General features: G+C 36.1%; 1 protein-coding gene across 25 annotated transcripts in view; it reads right to left on the bottom strand.

Moving 5' to 3' along the window:
* The window catches only part of SUGCT (succinyl-CoA:glutarate-CoA transferase), a 622,687-nt gene that overhangs the window by 589,303 nt on the left and 12,866 nt on the right, over window positions 1-20,518 (bottom strand). For all 25 annotated transcript variants that reach the window (XR_012508284.1, XR_012508287.1, XR_012508285.1 and 22 more), the window contains exons 4-6: window positions 18,958-19,043; window positions 18,365-18,415; window positions 11,724-11,844 (exon numbers count right to left, since the gene is read on the bottom strand). Coding sequence is in view for 5 of the 25 variants with exons in the window: in XM_045510767.2 (XP_045366723.2) it covers window positions 11,724-11,844; window positions 18,365-18,415; window positions 18,958-19,043 (258 nt within the window). In the remaining 20 variants the exon portion in view is untranslated. The remainder of the gene's footprint in view (window positions 1-11,723; window positions 11,845-18,364; window positions 18,416-18,957; window positions 19,044-20,518) is intronic.

Raw genomic sequence — 20,518 nt, 5'->3', positions numbered from 1 at the left:
CAGCAGGGTTCCAATTTCTCCACATCCTCACCAATACTTGTTATTTTTGGTGGGTTTTTTTTTTTTTTTGATAGTAGCCATCCCAATGGGTGTGACGTGGTATCTCTTTGTGGTTTTGATTTGCATTTCCCTAATGATTAGTAATGCTGAGCATCTTTTCCTGTGCTCATTGGCAACGTGTATATCCTCTCTGGAAAAATGCCTGTTCACGTCCTTGGCCCATTTTTTAATCAGGTTATTTGTTAGACTAGTCTTTCTTACAACCAAATGTTTACCATTAATTTTTTAAACTTTGGTAATTTTTACTTACTAGACTTTGGCAAATTTTATGCTCTTTTCCAAAACAGATTCACTGATTCCACAATCTGACAGTCTATCAACATCCCTTATCTTTCAAGGCGCATGACTGTTACTTACACCACATACTTTTGCCTTTGTGAAGCACTGCGGTCCAAATAAAGGGCTGAAAGTTGTAGTACTGCACTAACGCTGGCTTGGAAGGCCATCCAAAGAATGAAAAAGATTATTAGCACTCATGAAATAAATACTATCTAAATTTTATCTAACATTCATTTTTTTATCCTTTTAAGTATAACATTTCTTCCTATCTAGCATTGCTTCTTTAATTTGTAGATTTATATCCCAGACCTATTACCACAAGGGGAAACAATTTAGTTCTGATGACAGGATTTTTGGATTGTGACTTAAGTCTTGGCATGTCTATCTGGCACGATCTATGAAACGTTCGATTTGCGAAGGTTTTGAAATAACTACTGCTTTGACATTAAGTAACATTGTCATCTTTTTCCCTTTTGTTGGTCTCTGGCACCAAGAGGTTCTTTATACTAGGAGCCAATATATCCATATATAAGAAATCAAAGACCAAAGGTGAAACCAACCGCTTCTAGATTTATACCATATTTCTAGGCCCAGGCTATCGCTTTGCTTTTGAAATTTTAAAGCTTTGAGAAAACACCTCAACTTCCTTGTCAAGTCATGGATTTCTCTTTTATTGATCAACAGTAAAAGAAAAATGAAAGCATTTAAGAAGTGGAGTAGGTCAAACACACATATACATATAAAGTTGTGTCATGAGATGGTACTCACTACATATCCCTAATTACACCCAGCAAAGCTCTTTTAAGAAGAGCAATTTTGTCTCTTTTAGCATAATGAGTAATCATTTTGTCCATGTTCCAGCCCAGTAGATTTTAATTCCACAGTGTCACAAAGAATTCCCAAGGAAAATTATCATAACGTTCCTTATACCCAGTAACAATTCAGTATCAGCTTTAAAGTGGTATTTGCTTTTGAGAAAAGTCATTTATTTAGAAATTATGTATATGGAAATGATTGACCTTTTAATTTGTGTTTAAATAATGTAAAATGTATACAAAGTTAGTCAAAAACACTTTTAGCTTATTAAATATTATCTTTTCATACTTCACAATTTTGAAGACAGATATCTCAGGTTGGTTGTACTTAATGCTATTCTTTACTACCTGAAAAACATATTTCTTCCACAAACTTTGGGTTAAAGAATGTCCAAACATTCTTTTGCCTCAGTTTCAGCTGACGCTTCAAACCCACGAAGAATGTCCTAAGAACTGGAACACCAATGCAGGTCATGCTAAGAGATGGTGAAACCAGTTCTGCTGCCCTTAGCTTATCATCCGTTTCATGGTACATGAGAAGAGGTGGAAAGGTAAATGAGACCTTCAGCAAGAATTTCCTTAGAAAGAGCTGTCAGCACGCGGGGCATTTCATCCTGCCACAGGGGAGCAGAAAGCTGCTTCCTTTTGACTTTAAGCCACATGAGGGACACTTCAAAAAAAAGCAACAGAGATCTGGGCCTTTACTCTGGGGATTTTAAACTACCTAAGGGCTTAACATGCGCCTGAAAAAATATCAAAAGCAAAAGGTGATGGTTACATCAGTGAAAGGCAGCAGAACTGACATACTTGGGAGCAAACTGCACTCCTACTACTGGTGAGCAAGAGGAGGGAGGAGTTCTCCCCAGGGGCTAAATGGACCACCAGAAGAGCCGAACTAGTTCATTTTAAGAGGAATTCTACCCATGAGGGCTGCCTGTAGGTCAAGGTGACCTGAACAGGTAGACACTGTACACGGAAGACCACAAAAAGCCAAGGACTAAAGAGAGAGAACACAGTTCTGAGGCCTCTGAGGAGCCCACAAAGCTTCCCATAGGACAAAGAGCCACCAAGCGCGCCTCGGGCACACAGTAAGGCACACAGTAGCACCAGCTCTTTCGTATCCACTAATTTACTGTTTTCCCTAAGAGGGCCTGACTCTGAAGGAATCACCAACAGCAGCTAGCAATAGGGAAGAGATGGGTCATGGAGGAATGAAGAAACTGTCCTCTTTCAACACACACACACACACGCACGCGCGCGCACACTCTTCAGGTTTCCAAGAGGTCAGGCCTAAGTTGGGGAAAGGAAAAAGTCATAAATTGTACAAGATTCTGAAATTTTGATTTTAGATTGAACTAGACTTTTTAATACTTGAAATAAAATAACCAGAAAAAAATATCTGTAGGACTTTTCCTGGGATTTCACCCATGAGCACGGAAAATGAGTCAGGAGTGCAGGTTTGGAGACGTAGGGTGGGAAAGAATAAAGTTTCTGCTTATACTCCATTGAGTCCAACTTGCAAAACACATCTGTTGTATGTGTAAGGGTAAAAAGAAATATTTAAAGATAAAAAGGTTATGCCCTGGGGGGATAAAATGAAGGCATAAAGTCACTTTCTGGAGTCAGTCCATGTCTACAGACAAAATATAATCTCAAGTCTCTAGCTTTATGGGCTATGTTTTGAAATCTTGTATTTCTGTGCTAAGTTTCTCTTCCCCTGCAGAGATGGTGTCATTGTTTGCTTAAATAATGAGTTTGGTATGAAATGGTAAATATGTTAAAGCGCACTTTCGCTAGGGATCACTAACAATACAGTTGGACAGATGGCCACAACTCTCTAAAATCCTGGAGAAAAAATCAGAAGGAGGTACAACAGACACTCATAATTTAAACCAGCAGTTTCCAATTATTTTGACCATGAGGATCCCTTTTAATGTCAAATCCATATTGATTATTTATTCAATCTAGAAATGATGCTTCATGAACTAAACTGGATTACTATTTTTAGAGGTTAAAAAAAAAACTTACCCATTGTTATTCCATTTGGCTTAATTCTGATTCTTTCTCTCCTTTCCTCCCTCCCTTCTTTCCTTATTTCCCTTCCCCCCTCCTTTCCTTCTTTTGTCCTCCCCCCTCCTTCCTTTAGTCCTCCCCCCTTCTTCCTTATTTTGTCCTCCCTCCTCCTTCCTTCTTTTGTCCTCCCCCCTCCTTCCTTCTTTTCCCCCCCTTCCAAAATTTCTATAGGTTTATAGTGCAGGCAGACTTCTAATTATTCTTTATTAAAAGACATGGTTATGTGGTGAATATGTAGAAAATGATGAGAATATATATATATACATATATATATATATATATACACACACACAGACTAACTCACTCGGTAAGAATCTGAGTGCGGCAGTGTTTTGTTTTGTATTATCGTTGCCATGATATGAATGTTGGATGCAGTTGCTAGATGATCTGCCATGTCCATTTGGGCTCATCATTCTGTTATTGACTCTGAAACACCATGGAGGCTTTTAGTAATCCAAAGAAATTTTATTTTGACAGCTACTCTCTCAAACATGAACCTCATTTCAAGTCCAATGTTTATAATGAGGTTCTTCAGTGAGCCAATCAGTATTTGATTCCTACCTCTTTTAAGGATTATTTTTAATGTAATCTGAATCATATCCCTCCACTGCTCATCCCTTCCAGCTTGCCATGGTGCGTGCACAGCCACATGCAGTGAATTCTCAAGCATTCTGCTCCCAGTTTTTGGTATTCTTGGCACATTGGCTCTCTTAGGCCTTTAAAGATACCTAGATCACGTGATATTCTCTCTGCCTGAATCACTCCTCCCCTTGCTCTTTTTTTTTTTACAAATATTGAACACTTATGTTGTATACTTGAAATTCATGTGATATGTCAATTATATCACAGTTTTTTTAAAAAAGGGGAAGTCCCCCACCTCCCACTGATCTAATCCCTCCCCATAAAGATAAATACTATTCACTGTTTACCTTTGTCTCAGTGGTTATCTTTCTCAGTTCCCCTTGCTCTTTGCATGCCTGGCTCTTCCTCATACTTTTTTTTTTCTTCCTCGTACTTTAGGTCTATTCAATGTTACCTCCCCAGAAAGGCCTTCCCTGACCATCCCACTTACTTAAGCATCCCCTCCTCCATTAATCTCTCCCTCGGTAAGCTTTTTATTTCTTTGATAACAGCACAGTTTTTTTAGCACACACCATATCCTGTTTTTAACTTGATAATGAAATGTCTCTAACACTAGGCTGTAAGCTACTTAAAGGCAGGAACCACGTCTGCATTATTCGCCCTGTACACTCAACACAGCCAGAAATCTATAGAGGCTCAAGAAATAAGTGTTGGTGTGGTGATGGTAAGACAAAAGGAATGAGAAAGGAAGGGAGAGGAGGGAGGGAGGGAATTATCCAGGCATTTCTGAATCTTTTGTTGCTGTTATTTCAAACATGAAAGGGTATACATAACAAATACTCAAGCACCTGCCAGTCAGTTTATTTGTCAAATATACTTGGAAGTCCTGTGTGTATCCCTTCCCTGTCCTTTACTCCTCCGTCCCCACTCCTCAGGGATAATCATTCTCTTGAATTTAGTATTTTTCATCATCACGCATATCTTAGTATTTTAATCACATATGACTGAAATACAAAAAAATAATATTTTATATGATTTTAACTATACATGAATAATAATCATTCTGTATTACATCATCTTTTGTAACTTCTTTTCTTCACTGAAAATGATATTTGTAAAGTTCATCTACGTTGATTTTATGTAGTTCCCATTTACCCCTTCCACTGCTTAATAGTATCCCATTATAGTACACATTTACCCCCTTTTTTTGTTTTTTTTGCTGATTTGAATTTTTTTATTTGACATTTTTTTCTTTTTTTTTTGTTAACATGTAATGGGGTTTTTATTTATTTTTTCATTTACCCCCTTTTCTACTGAAATATATTTCATTTCATATTTTCACCTTTTCTGCTATTGCAAACAATGCTGCTATGAACATTCTTCTTTGGACCTTCTCATGTACGTGTTTGAGAGCTTCTACACAAGGACATACCTAGAAGAGAACCTGTGGGTCACAGGGCAGACTCATGTACAATCTCAAAACAGCCTGCCAAACTGCTCTCCAACAGGCAATCAATTTACAGACAGGCCTCCACCAATGTTCAGGGGTTCCCTTCCTGTTTTCATACCTGGTATTGTCAGACTTTTAATGTCTGTCAATCTCTTAGGCATGAAATGAAATATTAGTTTTCTTTTAATTTGCATTTGTTTAAAAGCCTCAAGGCTGAGTGACTTTTTACTGGCCATTCAGGTTTCCTTTTCTAGAGCTTGCCCATTTTTCTGTTGAATTCTCTTTTTTCTATTTGATTTGAAGGAATTTTTTTAATATATTCTGGTTATTAATCCTATATCAGTTATCTTCCAAGTGTCTGTGATTTGCCTTCTTGTTTTTTTATGGTAGTTTTTGGTGCACAAAAGTTTTTAACTTTAATAAGTGGTCAAGTTTATCAATCTTTTCCTCTCTAGTTTGTATGTTTCGTATATTGTGTATAAAATTCTTCCCCACTCTAAGGTCACAAAGATATTTTCCTATACCATTTTCTAAAAGGTTTAAAGTTTTACTTTTTATATGTAGGGCTTAAGTCCATCTGGAAAATTATTTTAGTGTATAGAATGAACTATATATATAGTGTATAGAATGAACACATATATGTTTCCGTATATGTGCCAGTATTTTCCAAAACTCTCTACTCTGCTCCATTGATCCATTTCTTTATCTTTGTGCCAATGCCATGCTGCCTTATTCCTGTGGCTGTATAATCTGTCTTTAAATCTAACAGGGCAAATCTGCCTATGTTCTTCCTTAAAACAGTCTTGGCTATTCTCGCCCCTTCATCATTACATATGCTATTTCTTCATTTCATAAGTAGAGCTCTCAGGCTTTTTCTGTTTAAAACTAAAGAGTGGGTCTAACTCCCTGGGATAGTCTCCCTGAATTGAGTCCTGAGTTCCTCATGAGGTCATGTCCCCACGTGGAATCCCCCAATGTGTCCACACATGCACAGAGATTAAGAAAATGCCCCTGGGGAGTTCATAAAAATCAAAACAGTACTTTGCAAAGTCCTTTAAAAAAAAAAACAAGAAATTTTACTAAAGGGTATACACAATGTTCTTACCACAAAATTTGGCTAGCCAATACATAATGTAATGTTTATCCTTCTAGAAAGGAAGAGTAATGAAGTTAACATGAAAAAAAAAAATAAATATTTTAAAATGTGGCAGAGAGCATTCTTACTGCTAAATTTTTATAATTCATAACATGCTCAGAAGACACAATGGAAAAAAGGTACAACTTTAAATTGTTAAGGAAAATACCATTATACTTGTAAAAGTACAGAGAAGTAGAGAATGGTCATTTTGAAAAGAAATACTTCTGAAAAAATATAAATATGTCCTTTCAGAGATCCTCTCTATCCAATGGTACACAGGAAACACTAGTTTTCTCAAAAACTGCTGGTGAATTATAGCTTTTTAAACACTGCCCCCTAATGTTAATGCTCAGCTTCTTCGGAAATGATAAGAAGACCGTGCTAATAAAAAATAATCAGGTCTTTACCCCCTCATGATCAGTCGCACATTTTTGTCCTGCAGACCAGATTTCAACTGAGGCAACCTCAACCACACAACTGTCAGAGTGCATTACAGTAAGTCTCCCAACCATTCTAAGATTACTCTCATCAGCAATAAGGCCAACATGCGAGTGAGAACAGACGATTTGGGCTTGGAAAGCACTGACAAGACATCAATACCACTGGGAAACATCAGGAAAGTCTAGGATCCTGATAATATCACATGCAACTTGAGACTGATCTAATCAATCTTACAAAATAATGAAAACATACATGGATTACCAAGAATATCAAACTTCTAAAAAAAAAAAGAAAGAAAAGAAAAGAAATGGCCCCTGCTTTATATACACACAAACTCATGACTCACAAATGACGGTTGCTTCCAAAAGAAGCTGTTGAAATTTAGACTCCCTGATGAGCAAAGTTGTTCATGACTTCCACCACTGCAAATATGATTAACAACAAACGAAAGAGAACAGCAAAAATACATATTCTCAAGTAGACTTGTTCGTGTCTTGTAATCACAAAGTCCATGTCATCACTTAATAATGATACACGTCTAAATACGGAAAGCAGAGAAGCATTTAATATTAAGTCAAGAAGCCTGAGTTTTAAACCCATTTGTCATTATATAGCCGTGTGACCTTAGGTCCCTTAGCTGTTCTGGATCTGTTTCCTTATCAGGAAATAAAGGAGAATGAACTGTGTGAATGTTTTTCTCACAACTGTCAGGAGATGGGGAAATAGAGGATTATAGGAGAGCTGCTTTTTCAGACTACACATGCTTCTCCCCGTCACCCCTGATTCCCCATCTCTATTATAGAAAAGTATATGATACTCCCCTTGTCACCTGGCTGAGAACCACTGAATTATACAATCTATCCCCAAGGCCCTTTGCCACACTAAAATGCTAATACAGGATCCGAGAACTAGAAGAAAACTTAGAGAGTCTCCAGTCACAAGACAAGGCCCAGAACTTTTGATTCTAACCATAGTTGGTTATAGACAGGAAACTTTGGGGAGTGTGAGGCTTCCTGAGTGGGATTAGCATTTTATTTAGCTGGGTGATGTGATGAAATACAGTCCTATTCCCAGTCTTCATCCTTCTCGGATTCCATGCCCTTTTCAATGTGACCTTGGAGATTCTGCCGCCAGAGTAGGATATATTTAACTGCACTGGTGTTAGGCTTGGCCACATGACTTGCCTTGACCAAAGGAAAATTAGCAGACGTGGTGTGACCAGAGGCTCTGAACGTGCCTGGGGGATTAGGCTTGTTCGCCTGTACCCTTGCCTTTCACTGTGAGGAGAGCATGCACTTGGTAGCCACTGGCCCAGGGACTAGGACACGTGCAGAGCAGACTGGCCACTTGGAGCCAAACCCAGCAGGTCTAGATCAGCTGAATCCCTGCTGACCCACATTCACGGGAATGAGAAACAAATACTTATTGTCATGTAAGATTTTGCATTTGCTAGTGATGCAGGACTTTATGGAAACAGGGTAGTTCAGAAGATAATACTTCACATATTTTAGTGTTTTAGACCTCAACACTTCTATTGGATTGTGAGATTCTAAGGAAAAGTCTCTTCTTCTTTCTCACACGTGTCAGTACTGATAGATAGACACAAAAGCCAAAGTGTGATTACAGACCTATATAATAGCACATCTGAAAAAGAGTCAGGTCTAGGGGCAAAGATCTACTATGTGCAGAACCTGTCTCTCACACTGATTCAGTGGAGAAGCTAATGATCACTGGGCTCTTCATCCTGCCTAAAAGAATAACAATCAGCCGAGCATTGCAATTATAGCTTATTTTATACAAAAATACCACCATATAGATAATTACACTGTGAAAAGCACTATTTATACTAAAGTAATATGTCTCAGTCAAAGTATTATAATATCTCAATTAACCTAAATGCACAGAAATGGGAGTACTTTGGTTATTATAATTTCATGAATAATAAATATTTTATAACAGTTTTGTGACTTTTATAGTAAAACAAGATTTTCAGATATCTGTTTTAAGATCAATTTACTGAAATATAAAGAGAAAAAGTTTTAGCTTGGTTCCTTATTAAAACATTTTTTAAATGTACTACTTCCCTTCCATGCCTTAGGAAAAAACCTAAGGCATAGTGACCTAACGACAATAAGTGAATATTTACTTCACGGTACACTCTTTTGGTACCTTAAAACAATGATCATTGTACAGTGCTATGGAAGAACTATATGAGCAATAACAGATTAGGCCGACTATCCCCTAACTCCAGGCTATCCTCTGAAAGTTTCTTTGGAAAATGTGAACATAACATTTACCACTTAATCTTATCTCTGATAAGCGGAATGCAGAAAAAAAATGGCAGCTATTAAAAACTCTTTAGTCAAGTTCTGATTATTCATTCATTGATTTAAGAAACCCCCTACCATGCGCTCTGCACTGTGTGTGGAACTGGGAATAGAACTGAGAATGGAGCAAGCGCTGGACACAGAACATGAGCCTGCGGGATAGCCAGGGAGACAGACAAGAAAAGAGGCAAATGCAACATGTGATAGACAACACCCAACCCAATCTTTAGGGTCAAGAAAAAGAGGCTGCACAGAAGCAGTGACATCCAGAGTGAGATTTAGAGGACAAAAAGAGAGTTGTCACGTGTGGCAGGGGAACAGCATGCCAAGCGATGGGAACATCCTGTGCAAAGGCTGTGCCATGAGAGCGAGTGTGGTGAATTTAGGAAATGCAAGTAATTCCGGCCCATATATGCTTTGTGTCTCATGCTCTTCTGCTTAAACTGGCTATGAAGATAAACACTCTCCTCACTTCGCCTCCAGGAGGTTCTCCTCCCACCCCACTGACAATTCCTTCACTGATTCATCATCACCTCCTAAACATCTAGTCATTGCCGTGCATCAGCCTCAGCCCCTCAGACTCTCCTTTTTCCTTCTACACTCACTCTCTAAATGATCTAAGCACAGGCGTCAAGTACCACATGTCTGTTCATAACTAACACATTCCACACCACCTGACTCAGCTCCAATCCCTTGCTCTGTATCTCCACTCGGATTTTTAAGAGGGGTCTCTGGCTAGACGTGCCCAAATCCAAACTCTTGATATTCTCTCTATGAACACTTCTTCCCACAGTCTCACTCAACTCCATAAATAGCAACTCCATTCTCCTAACTGCTCAGGCCAAAACCTTAGTGTTATTCTTAACTCCAAACTTTCTCTGATACTCACGTCTCATCCATCTGCAAATCGTATCCACTCATCTCAAAAATATTCAGAACTCTGTCACTCTTCAACTACCTCAGCCACTGCGACCCTGATGCAAGCCACTGTCATCTCTGACCTGGACAATCTCAGTAGCCTCACAATTGTTCTTCCCCTTCCATCCTTGTCCTCCATAGCCTGTTCTCAACACAGTAGCTAGAGTGATCCTTTTAAAAATGTGTCAGATATAAAACAGATAAACAACAAGTTCACACTGGATAGCACAGGGAACTATATTCAGTATCTTGTAGTAACTTATGGTGAAAAAGAATATGAAAATGAATATATGTACGTTCCTATGTGACTGAAACACTGTGCTGTACACCAGAAATTGACACAACACTGTAAACTAATGATGCTTCAATAAAAAATTTTTTTAAATATGTCAGATCATATCACTCCTTTGCTCAAAACTCTCCATTAGCTTACAATCGTACTCGAAGTTAAAGCCCAATTCCTTAGGAGCAGCGCACAAGCCCTTTATAATCTTAATAACCATCATCTCTCTGATTTTCTTACTATTACATTCCCCCCATCCTCGCTGTTTCAGCCATCCTTGATGGGCCTCAAACATGTCCAACACATTCTTGCCTCAGGTCCTCTGCACCTGATGTTCCCCCTCCTGAAACCCTCGTTGCCAACAGCTCTTACGATTCACTCCTCTATCTCATTCAGGTCTCTGCTCAAATGTCCCCTTTACTGATGAAGCCTTGTCTCACCTCCCGGCATAAAATAGACCCTCTTCACCTCATCCCCTTTGCCCTATTTGACTTCTCTCTTCAGACCTTATCATTACTGGATTCAATTACAAGAAACAAAACACAAAAGAATGTGTTTATTTATTTACTACTTATCTCTCTAACCTAGGATGTAAATCTCCTTGAGACCACAGATATGTGTTATTCACTGCTGTATCCCAGAACCTTAGATCACTGCCTGGCAGATCATAGGCCTGCAGTAAATGGTGGATGAATTAATAAAATCTGAAAATATTACGAATTATTTGGACAAAAGCTATTAATGTAACTTTCTAAGAGCTACTTCTTAATATTGTACTCTTAATTAATAGGTAAGTGCTTATAAACTATGTAAAGACAACTAATATGATCATTTTTTTCCCTTTAGCCTAAAGATACACCTACACATAGAGACACACACACACACACACACACACACACACACACACACACACAGATGAAGTTCACCATCCAGGGCTGAATAATCTAGAAGACTTCATAGTACACTGTTCCTTCGCTTGGCTTAGAACTTTTGAATACACTGAAATAGTATGTTGAGTTCCCGTGCTATCTTAAAGCCAATTAGTATTTCTCCTGCAATTCTATATATTAGTCCATAATAGTACTTTGTTAGTATTTTCAAAATAGCAATAGGAAAATTGGCAAAAACTGCAGCCAGACAATTCACAGAACTACAAATAGCCGATAAATATATGAACAATGCTGACTGAGGTTAATATTCTTTAGTGGTTAATTTTCAACAACCTAACATGGCTTGGCAGGGAGAGACAGCAGAATCACTTCAAGAAAACCAACACTGGCAAGAGGTTTCTCATAAAAAGCAAGAAACACAGAAATTGGAAAACCTACTCACTGGTGAGGGTATGGAGTTGAAATACCTGTGATGGAACAATAGACAATATGAGGAGCAATCTTGTCTATGTCTTCATATCCCAGGCCCATTGCAGACAGTTTGCCAGGGACGTAGTTCTCCACAAATACATCACAGACAGCTGCAAGCTGGAGGAAGAGGTGAACATGCATCAGACTTCTTAAGAAACTTCCGAACTCTCAACAAATCCCCACATGATAGAATTCTAATTTCAATAAACACAACTGATCCTCACTTCGTAACAGCCCAGAAAAATCACAGGAAAAGTAGGATTGCAAAGTATAATTAGATAAACAGGAAGACTCTCGTCAACTACTTGTGGTATTACTGCCAGTAAAACAATGGTTATTAAACTTTTCAGTTAATACCATGGTATTAAGTGGATTCCACTTACATTAAACGTAAGAAATATGTAGGCTACATGCTCTGTCCAAATATATTCTCAGAAGTTTAGGTAGAAAAAAACAGGTACATAAAATACATGAAAAATATTTTTAACTCCTTTACAAAAAACTAAATACAATGTCTTTACTCCTCTCCATCCTTATTGTAATATTCCTTGTTACAGCATGTACATGTCAGTACTTAATACATGTAAACATGATTCTGAATAGCCTTCATACTTTCTAGATGCTTTCTTTCCAAAAAGTTTTAAATGCATTTAATGAACCTTTTTTTCAACTGAAGTATAGTTGATTTACAATGTTGTGCTAGTTTCAGGTGTACAGCCAAAGTGACTCAGTTACATATATTTTTCAGAGTCTTTTCCATTGTAAGTTATTACAAGATACTGAATATAGTTCCCTGTGCTGTACAGTAGGTCCTTGTTGTTTATCTATTGTACATAGAATAGCGTGTATCTGTTAATCCCAAACTCCTAATTTCTCTCTCTCTCCCCATTTCCCCTTTGGTAACCATAATACAGTCTGTGAGTCTATTTCTGTTTTGTAAATAAACCATTTTTTTAAAACTTCTAAACTGTGTATCAGTGAATCAGTAACTGTCAGAAACAAGTCTCAGATTTTGATTCCCAGATCACTGCTATAGGAACTGGAGGACAGTAAGTCACTGTAAACCTTAATCTTAAAATTCTTTTTAAAATTTCAATTGCAGCTACATATCTTTTAAAGCCTTTTTTAAAGTCGTGACAAAAATTGTACTAGGTCATCCAGAAAAATTCATTACATTAATTCTTAAACATGTCCAAGTGACTAATAACTATTCAATAATTTTTTAATTGCCATGTTGACTTAGATACATTCTCACATATACAGACTAATGTAATAGAAGAAGACTCTGCATCAGGGGTAGGCAAACTTTTTCTATAAAATGTCAAATAGTAAATATTTTAGCCTTTTCAGGCCGCATACATTCCCTGTCACATATTCATCTTTATTTTTCTTTAACAATCTTTAAAAACGTAAAATTCGTTCTTAGTTCATGGACTGTACTAAAACAAATCCAACTGGGCCTGCACAGTTTGCCATCCTTTGCTCTAGATGGAAAAGTCTGAATTTACATAAACTGTAGATGTAAATGTGTAAATAAACTGAGTGAGGCATCACAGGGAAGTAAGCTGTCAACCTCCAGCTCCCGAAACGGAGGCACCAGAAGCCCAAGTAACCACGTGTCAGGAGAGGAACGATAACTACATTAGGTTACAGGAAAGTGAGACAAAGGTTTCAAATATGCACCCCAAATCTCAAGCCATACAGGCATCCTTTCCAAATTTCAGGGGCCAATTAATATTTGAGCTGCTCCTCACACGGCCAACTCTATGCAGTATGCTCCAGGGAGAGCCCTAAAAAAGATGAGTTTATTTATTGTAATAATTCTACCAAGTAATGCTTGGGAAATTCGGAGGAAGAGTGGGTGTTAGTATAAATAAAACACAAAGCCACAGTTCCACTTCAATTTATTCCGTAAATTTTTCTGAGCTTCTATCTACTACCGACAAGTCACTCCTGCAGACACTAAAGAAAACAAACTACATCAAACACATTTTTGTAAGCTTCTATATCAGTCATCTCTACTGCATGTTCAATATGGTGCACAGTATAGTACCTTATGCAAATGACATTTGATAAGTTATTTTTAATTTTAAAAACATGTATGGGTTCCTCAAAAAGTTAAACATACATTTACCATATGACTCAGCGATTCCACTCCTAGGTATATACTCAAAAGAACTGAAAGCAGGGACTTGAACACGTACTTGTATTCAAATGTTCATAGCAGCATTATTCACAATAGCCAAAAGGTGGAAACAACCCAAGTGTCCATTAGCAGACAAATGTGTCCATCCATAAAGCAGAATATTATTCAGCTATAAAAAGGAATGAAGTTCTGATACATGAATGAAGTTCTGATCTACAACATGGATGGACCTTGAAAACATTATGCTAAGTAAAATTAATCAGATGCAAAAGTACAAATAGTATGTGATTTTACTTATATGAAATATCTAGAATAGGCAAATTCATAGAGACAAAGTAAATCAGAGGTTATGAGAGGCTGAGGGGAGAGGAAAGTGGAGAATTATTGGTTAATAGAGTTTCTATTTGGGGTGATGAAACATTTAGGAAATAGGTAGCAGGGATAGTTGCACAAAATTATGAATGTAATTAATGTCACTGAATCGTACAGTAAAAATGGTTAAAATGACATTTTTATGTTGTATATTAAACTACAATTTAAAATTTTTAACTATGTAGGGTATTTGCATTGTTCGATTTCTATAGAATAATAAATCACATTTCAATCCACATAAAGTATCCAGAAAGACCACAAACTGTTTCAATAAGATAAGAAAATAAATATGACTAAGTCATGCTAACAAAAAAGTATTCAGAATATATAAAATCAACAAAAAAGAGTTAAAAACAATATATATGGTATTATCTCATGTTTATCAGAAAAAAAAATGAGTATACAGGGCATAAAGAGATTTGATATGATACCCTAAAATATTCATCTTTTTGCCCATGAACAGGTATTACTTGTTAAACAAGAAAAAAAAATTTTTAAGCTAAAAAGAGCTGTATTCAAAGTACCATGTAGTCTGGCTCTACAATGTTATAAGAAAAATACAGAAAAGCTGAGTTTAAGAGCTAAAGATTTCTACTGATAAAGATGCCCAGTAGTTTATGATTACCCAAGAACTCAATGCATATACATTATATGTATTGATAAAATATTCCTGGAAAAGTGTATAGCACAGAAGTTAATTCTTTTCCCCATTTTATAAATACTTATTTTAAATAAATATATACTAGCATTTTACTAGACACTGATTCTTAGTGAGTCTACCATCCAACACATTCTCTCTTCCTCTCTCTTTCAGGATATTCACCCATTTCAAAGATCATGTATGTTCCCTAAAGTTTTAGCTAAGTCATTAATTAAAATTTTAAATAGTGCAGTGTGGAAATCAGAGCCTACAGAAACTTCCCTGAGTTTTATGGCTCTCCAAACTACCTACAGGCATTATACAAGTCAACTGTTTCAGTGGAGACCAAATATTTACCACATTTTTCTGATATAAGGATCTACTAGGAAATAAAGGGGGGGGGAGACTGGTTCACAGTTTTACTGGTGAGTACCTCTTCCTCAACTAGGTGCTCACAAATCACCTAATATAATCTATTCTAGAATCTTGCCCACAATGAAAAAAAAAAAGTATAATTTTGCATGGTAGAGAAACCACCATTCTTTTTATTTTCTTCTGGGGAAAAAAAATAGCTTCCTTCTAGTCACAGAGTTTAAAAAAAAAAAACTAAAATCAATTTGGAATACAGAATACCTAATTCTGAGTTGTCTTCATTAGATGTAAGTTAAGAACAGACTGGATAAACAAGATCAGAAATAGAGGGGAAGTGATGATAATAAGTTAATCACATTAATGAGTAAAAAAAAAAATCATAAAATAACTTTTACATGTATGTCAAAGAATGTCTTTCCTCACAGGAGATGTATTCTGAAGGATTTAAGGACAAAGTTTCATGATATATTCTACTTACTTTCAAATAGTTTGAAAACACACACACAGGTAGGGATAAATTAGGAGTTTGGGATGAACATATACAAACTACTAAATATAAAATAGATAAACAACAAGGACCTATTGTAATAGCACAGGGAACTATATTCAATATCTTGTAATAACCTATAATGAAAAAGAATCTGAAAAAGAATACGTGTGCGTGTATAACCGAATCACTCTGCTAACCTAACATTGTAAATGAACTATACCTGAATAAAAACAAACAGATGTACCACAGGTATTATTATGTAAATAATATAAATATAGAAAAATGTTAAAGTTGTTATATCTAGGCAGACAGTAAACAGAAGTTCATTATACGGTTCTTTCAACTTTTCTGTATGTTTGAATTTTTCGTAGTAAGATGTTGGAGGAAAATAGAACCTTTGACACTGCTTTACTGGTCACGATTCATACCCACAACATGGATACTGTCACTATCAACTAATTAACAGAGAGGTATCTGAAATATAGATGACATATTAGAAAGTTATCAGATAGTATTGCCATGAAAATACACAGATTTTCTAAGCAGAGTTTTGTTTTTCAACAACTCGTTTTTAGTTAGCCTGGGTGAAAAAGGAGTCATACTTTTTGGAGCTCTCCTGTATCCAGTTGATTGCTCTGTGTAATACTCTGGAACCATTTCTATAAACTAGATCCACTGTATTACCAATCACAGCCACTAAGTTATGAATGCAGAGGTTGTTTTGTTATTTGCCAAAAGAGAGTTCCATTCCACAAAGAATGAAAACGCCAGGCAAAAAATAATTTTTCCCCTAGCGAGTAAGATATATAACTTACGAACGGTATAACTAGCTAAAAGCAATGGACATGAATAATGACCCCAAATAATCTATTTAAGTTAATATGAATTGAATTGTCCTTTATTGTTATCAATCAGACATGACAAGAAACCATGTCTATAATGAAACAATTTAAAGTTATTACAGTGTGATGGAGGATATAGGCAGGGTCCACAGAGAGTGAGAAAGAAATTTCAGCAAATTCATGTATTTTGGTTGGAATTATACACGTAGGCCTAAAATATTCCAATGTACCCTGATGTCTTAGTAGCAAGAGTTATGAATTCCACCTAACACTGCCCCACTGAAAAACTCTCATGAAATTGTAAAGTATCTGTTAAAATCAGAAACCTGTACTATTTGGGGTAAAATAATCAGAATGTTCTGAAATGGAAGCAAAGAAGCAAAGAACTATGAACACTGAAGATGGAATCGAGAAACATAAAATAAAAAGAGAAAGATAAGAATTAAGAGCACTCTCGTAGATTAATGATAATAATAACTACTACTACTAAAAAGATAAAAAGAAGGGCCTGAAAATGAAGACAATGGGAGTTGGGTCCAAGGTGAGGGCAGCCACCACAGAAAAACAGGGCAGGGCAACAATAACGGAGAACAATTTAGAAAAATCAAACTAAGTTTCCAACAGAAAAAGAAAATAAAAACAAGCAAACAAACCTAATTTAGGCTATAGAAAAGACACAGGAAAACAGGGCGGTAAGATCTAGACATTTATCAAGCTTTGAATTCAAATATATCTAGTAAAAATTCTAAATTTGTTGGATTGATCCACCAGAAACCAAAGTAGATGGTCACTGTTTCTGATCTTAACAATCAGAAGACACTATCTTTCACTCAGCCAGATAGATGAGGAAAGTAGCATCAGAGCAATGAAGCTGAAGTTAATACTTTGGTATAAAACTAACTTCAGGATTTCGGTTCTCTAATCAAGTAGATTTACATCCATTACATCAGATTTTAAACTTAAATAAGGATGGCAAACAAGTGTCATGTCATATGATGATCCAACTTCATGTGCATCAGGAACAGTGATAATACCCAATGCTTATTAATGAATGCTGACTGTGGCAGGTCCTCTGCTACAAATTTTCCACATATTAGCTCAATTCTAACAACACTAAGAAGTAGATGCTATAAAGAATCCCCATTTTGGTATTAAGGGAACTAAGGCCTAAAGAAGTTAAGTAACCTGCCTGAAGTCACATGACTAATAAGTAGAGAAGGCAGGATTTGAATCCCAGCAGTGCACGCCTAGGGTATGACCCTAACCATTGTCCTGCCCACTCAAGGAAAGATGCCAAGATCAGGTCTGGACACACCAGCCATCTGAATAAGTATTAGAAAAAGCTTGGGCTCTCCAGTGAGGTAGACCCAGGGTTCAAATTTCAGCTCTTCCCTTTACTAGCTATGCGATCTTTAGAGAATTACTCAAGCCCCTTTGAAACTCATTTCACCTCCTGGGAAAATGGACATTGTAATACTTCATTTACAAGGCAAATTCTGAAGATGTGACAAGAAATATGATCCGATGCAGAGCAGACATTCAGTGAATAGACGCTAGTACCAAAACTGAACACTGACACTATGGAGAAACATATACACAATATACAAGAAATTACAAAGCAAGTTATACTTACTACATGAGCAAAGTTAAACTCTTACGTGGAATTTACAGCAAAATTACAAATCACCAATGAAATAATGTTTTAAAACACTTTGATGTTCAAATCCATAATTATAACCCAGGTGGTAAGATGCCTTCCACAGAGCATACTGTACCTCTTTGATAATTTTCACCCCTTTTGGATCCTTGATGTTAACAGCTATACTCTAAAAATTAAAAATATATATATTAAAATAGCATCATGGAGTTTTTCTTATTACTGACAGTTCAGTAAGAGAGCCATTCATATCATAGATCCTCCTCTTAAAGTAAATGTATTTTCCTCATGAAGAAACATTTAAATCATCTTTACTGATTTTATTTGCAATTTGGGTATGTTAGAATGATAGCAATGATTATAGTAAAAATCTTTCAAATAGTCAATACCAGATGTAGGCAATTAGCAATCCCCAAAAGAATAACAAATGTAAAGAATCAAATGATTTCTCTCTTAATAAAACTACTTCCATTAAGAAGCATTATAAATTTTCACAAAATGTTTTAAGTTACTAGAGAAGGAAAATTAGTAAAAGCTCTACTGTTTCTATTTGGTAACTGGCGAATGAATAAAGTAAAATAAAATTTCACCTTATTTGAATTATTTATATCTACAGAAAAGGATAGACACAAACAAGCCACAATGATAGCAAAAGTTTTGTTATTACAAGAGAATTACACAAAGAAAGCAAAAGGGGGATAATATTCTTACTTTTTTATTTCGGTTAACACTGAGAAAATAAGTACTTTCTGTCCCCACGAAAGGTGGCCCCCAAGTTCGTGTATCATCACCAGTTCCTGAAAATAACAGTATGAGCTATTTAACTTTGAAACATAATGAGACATTTCAAATCAACAGGCTTACTCATGTATACGTTCACAGAATACTAAATAAGATCAGCTCAACTGATGGGCCATGGGAGCTGGTTACAACTGCCTAAACTCTTTACCTGTTCATGATATCATTAAATTCTTCCATACCTTCTTTCAATAAAATCCATCCCTGAAAGTCAAAATCTAGAAGGGACTATCCTACTAGCAGTCTTTAGATTTAATAAACGGTCAATTTGAGGGGGAATAAATTAATCTTCAATTTCGACAAGCAATTCAGTCAGTAATTTCAGTGCTTTGGCATTAAATGTGCAAATAAAATGTTGGGTCTACCAAAGATTTTTGTTACAATTTAAATCAGGAAAATGATAAGCCTCTATGATAAAGTGGCATCTGAGGCTAGGAATAAAACAGTAATAAATAAATAAATCTATTTTTTAAATTCTGTAGCAATAATCATAAAAAGCAAAATAAGTGACTGAATAGCAAATATCAATAATCTGGAAGTACTATTTTCGCATAACATTATAGTTGTTTAGGTCTTGTTTCAAAGGTCTTGTTTCTGACTGGGATATTGTGCTGTACACCAGAGACAGACACACTGTAACTGACAGCACTTCAATTAAAAAAAAAAAAGTCTTGATTCAAAGTAAATATTTAAAACCTTCAAAAATAGGCTATTTGATTCTGAATATCTACTTCAAGTTCTGATTAAATACTGATTAGAAACTAATCACTACATAAGTTTACTAGACCCCAAATAACAGAGAATTTGTGAATATGGGTTAAAGTTTAAATTCTAATCTCATTTAAATGATATAATTAATTAGCCCATTAGACTTTAACCACTGAAACTGGTAAAGAAAAATAGACACAGCCTTTTAGAAGACAAAAGAAAACAGAGGCTAAAGAATAGACTCTTTTATTTAAAATTGAAAATAAAAAAGAAAACCTCACAAAAGAAAGAGAGAATTACAGGACAGAAGAGAAAAGAAGCATTAGTTCTAACTGGAGATGAACTGATAACAACACAAAACAATAATTGGTTAAGTATCAAACTGAATGGCCTGCTCAAAACATCAGGGGGATAAAATTACAAGAGCCCACCAAGACAGCCTCCCAGTAATAAACCAGTTAGAGGCTTCATGGGAAATGTGTATGTGAATCTGGATCTTCAAGACCAGACAGAACCTCCCAGAGTCAGGAGAGAGTCCAGTCACTTCCACCTTCTTAAAGGTCCCAATACATTAAATTTTTTTTCTTTTTTAATGAAGAAATGTCAAGACAAGACTAAAATTAGTTTATTTCAAATGTTTACATTCATCTCTCAGGTGGAGATAACATCAGAAATCTAAATAGGAGGTCTACATGGCTTTCCTGCCCTGCCTGTCCCTGGTTTATAATCAGGGTTTAAGAAAGCCAGAAGGCTCAGTGCTGATGGC

Source organism: Camelus bactrianus, chromosome 7 (genome assembly GCF_048773025.1).
Source record: "Camelus bactrianus isolate YW-2024 breed Bactrian camel chromosome 7, ASM4877302v1, whole genome shotgun sequence".
NCBI classification, from domain to species: domain Eukaryota; kingdom Metazoa; phylum Chordata; class Mammalia; order Artiodactyla; family Camelidae; genus Camelus; species Camelus bactrianus.
This window is presented reverse-complemented; position numbering and strand designations above follow the sequence as displayed.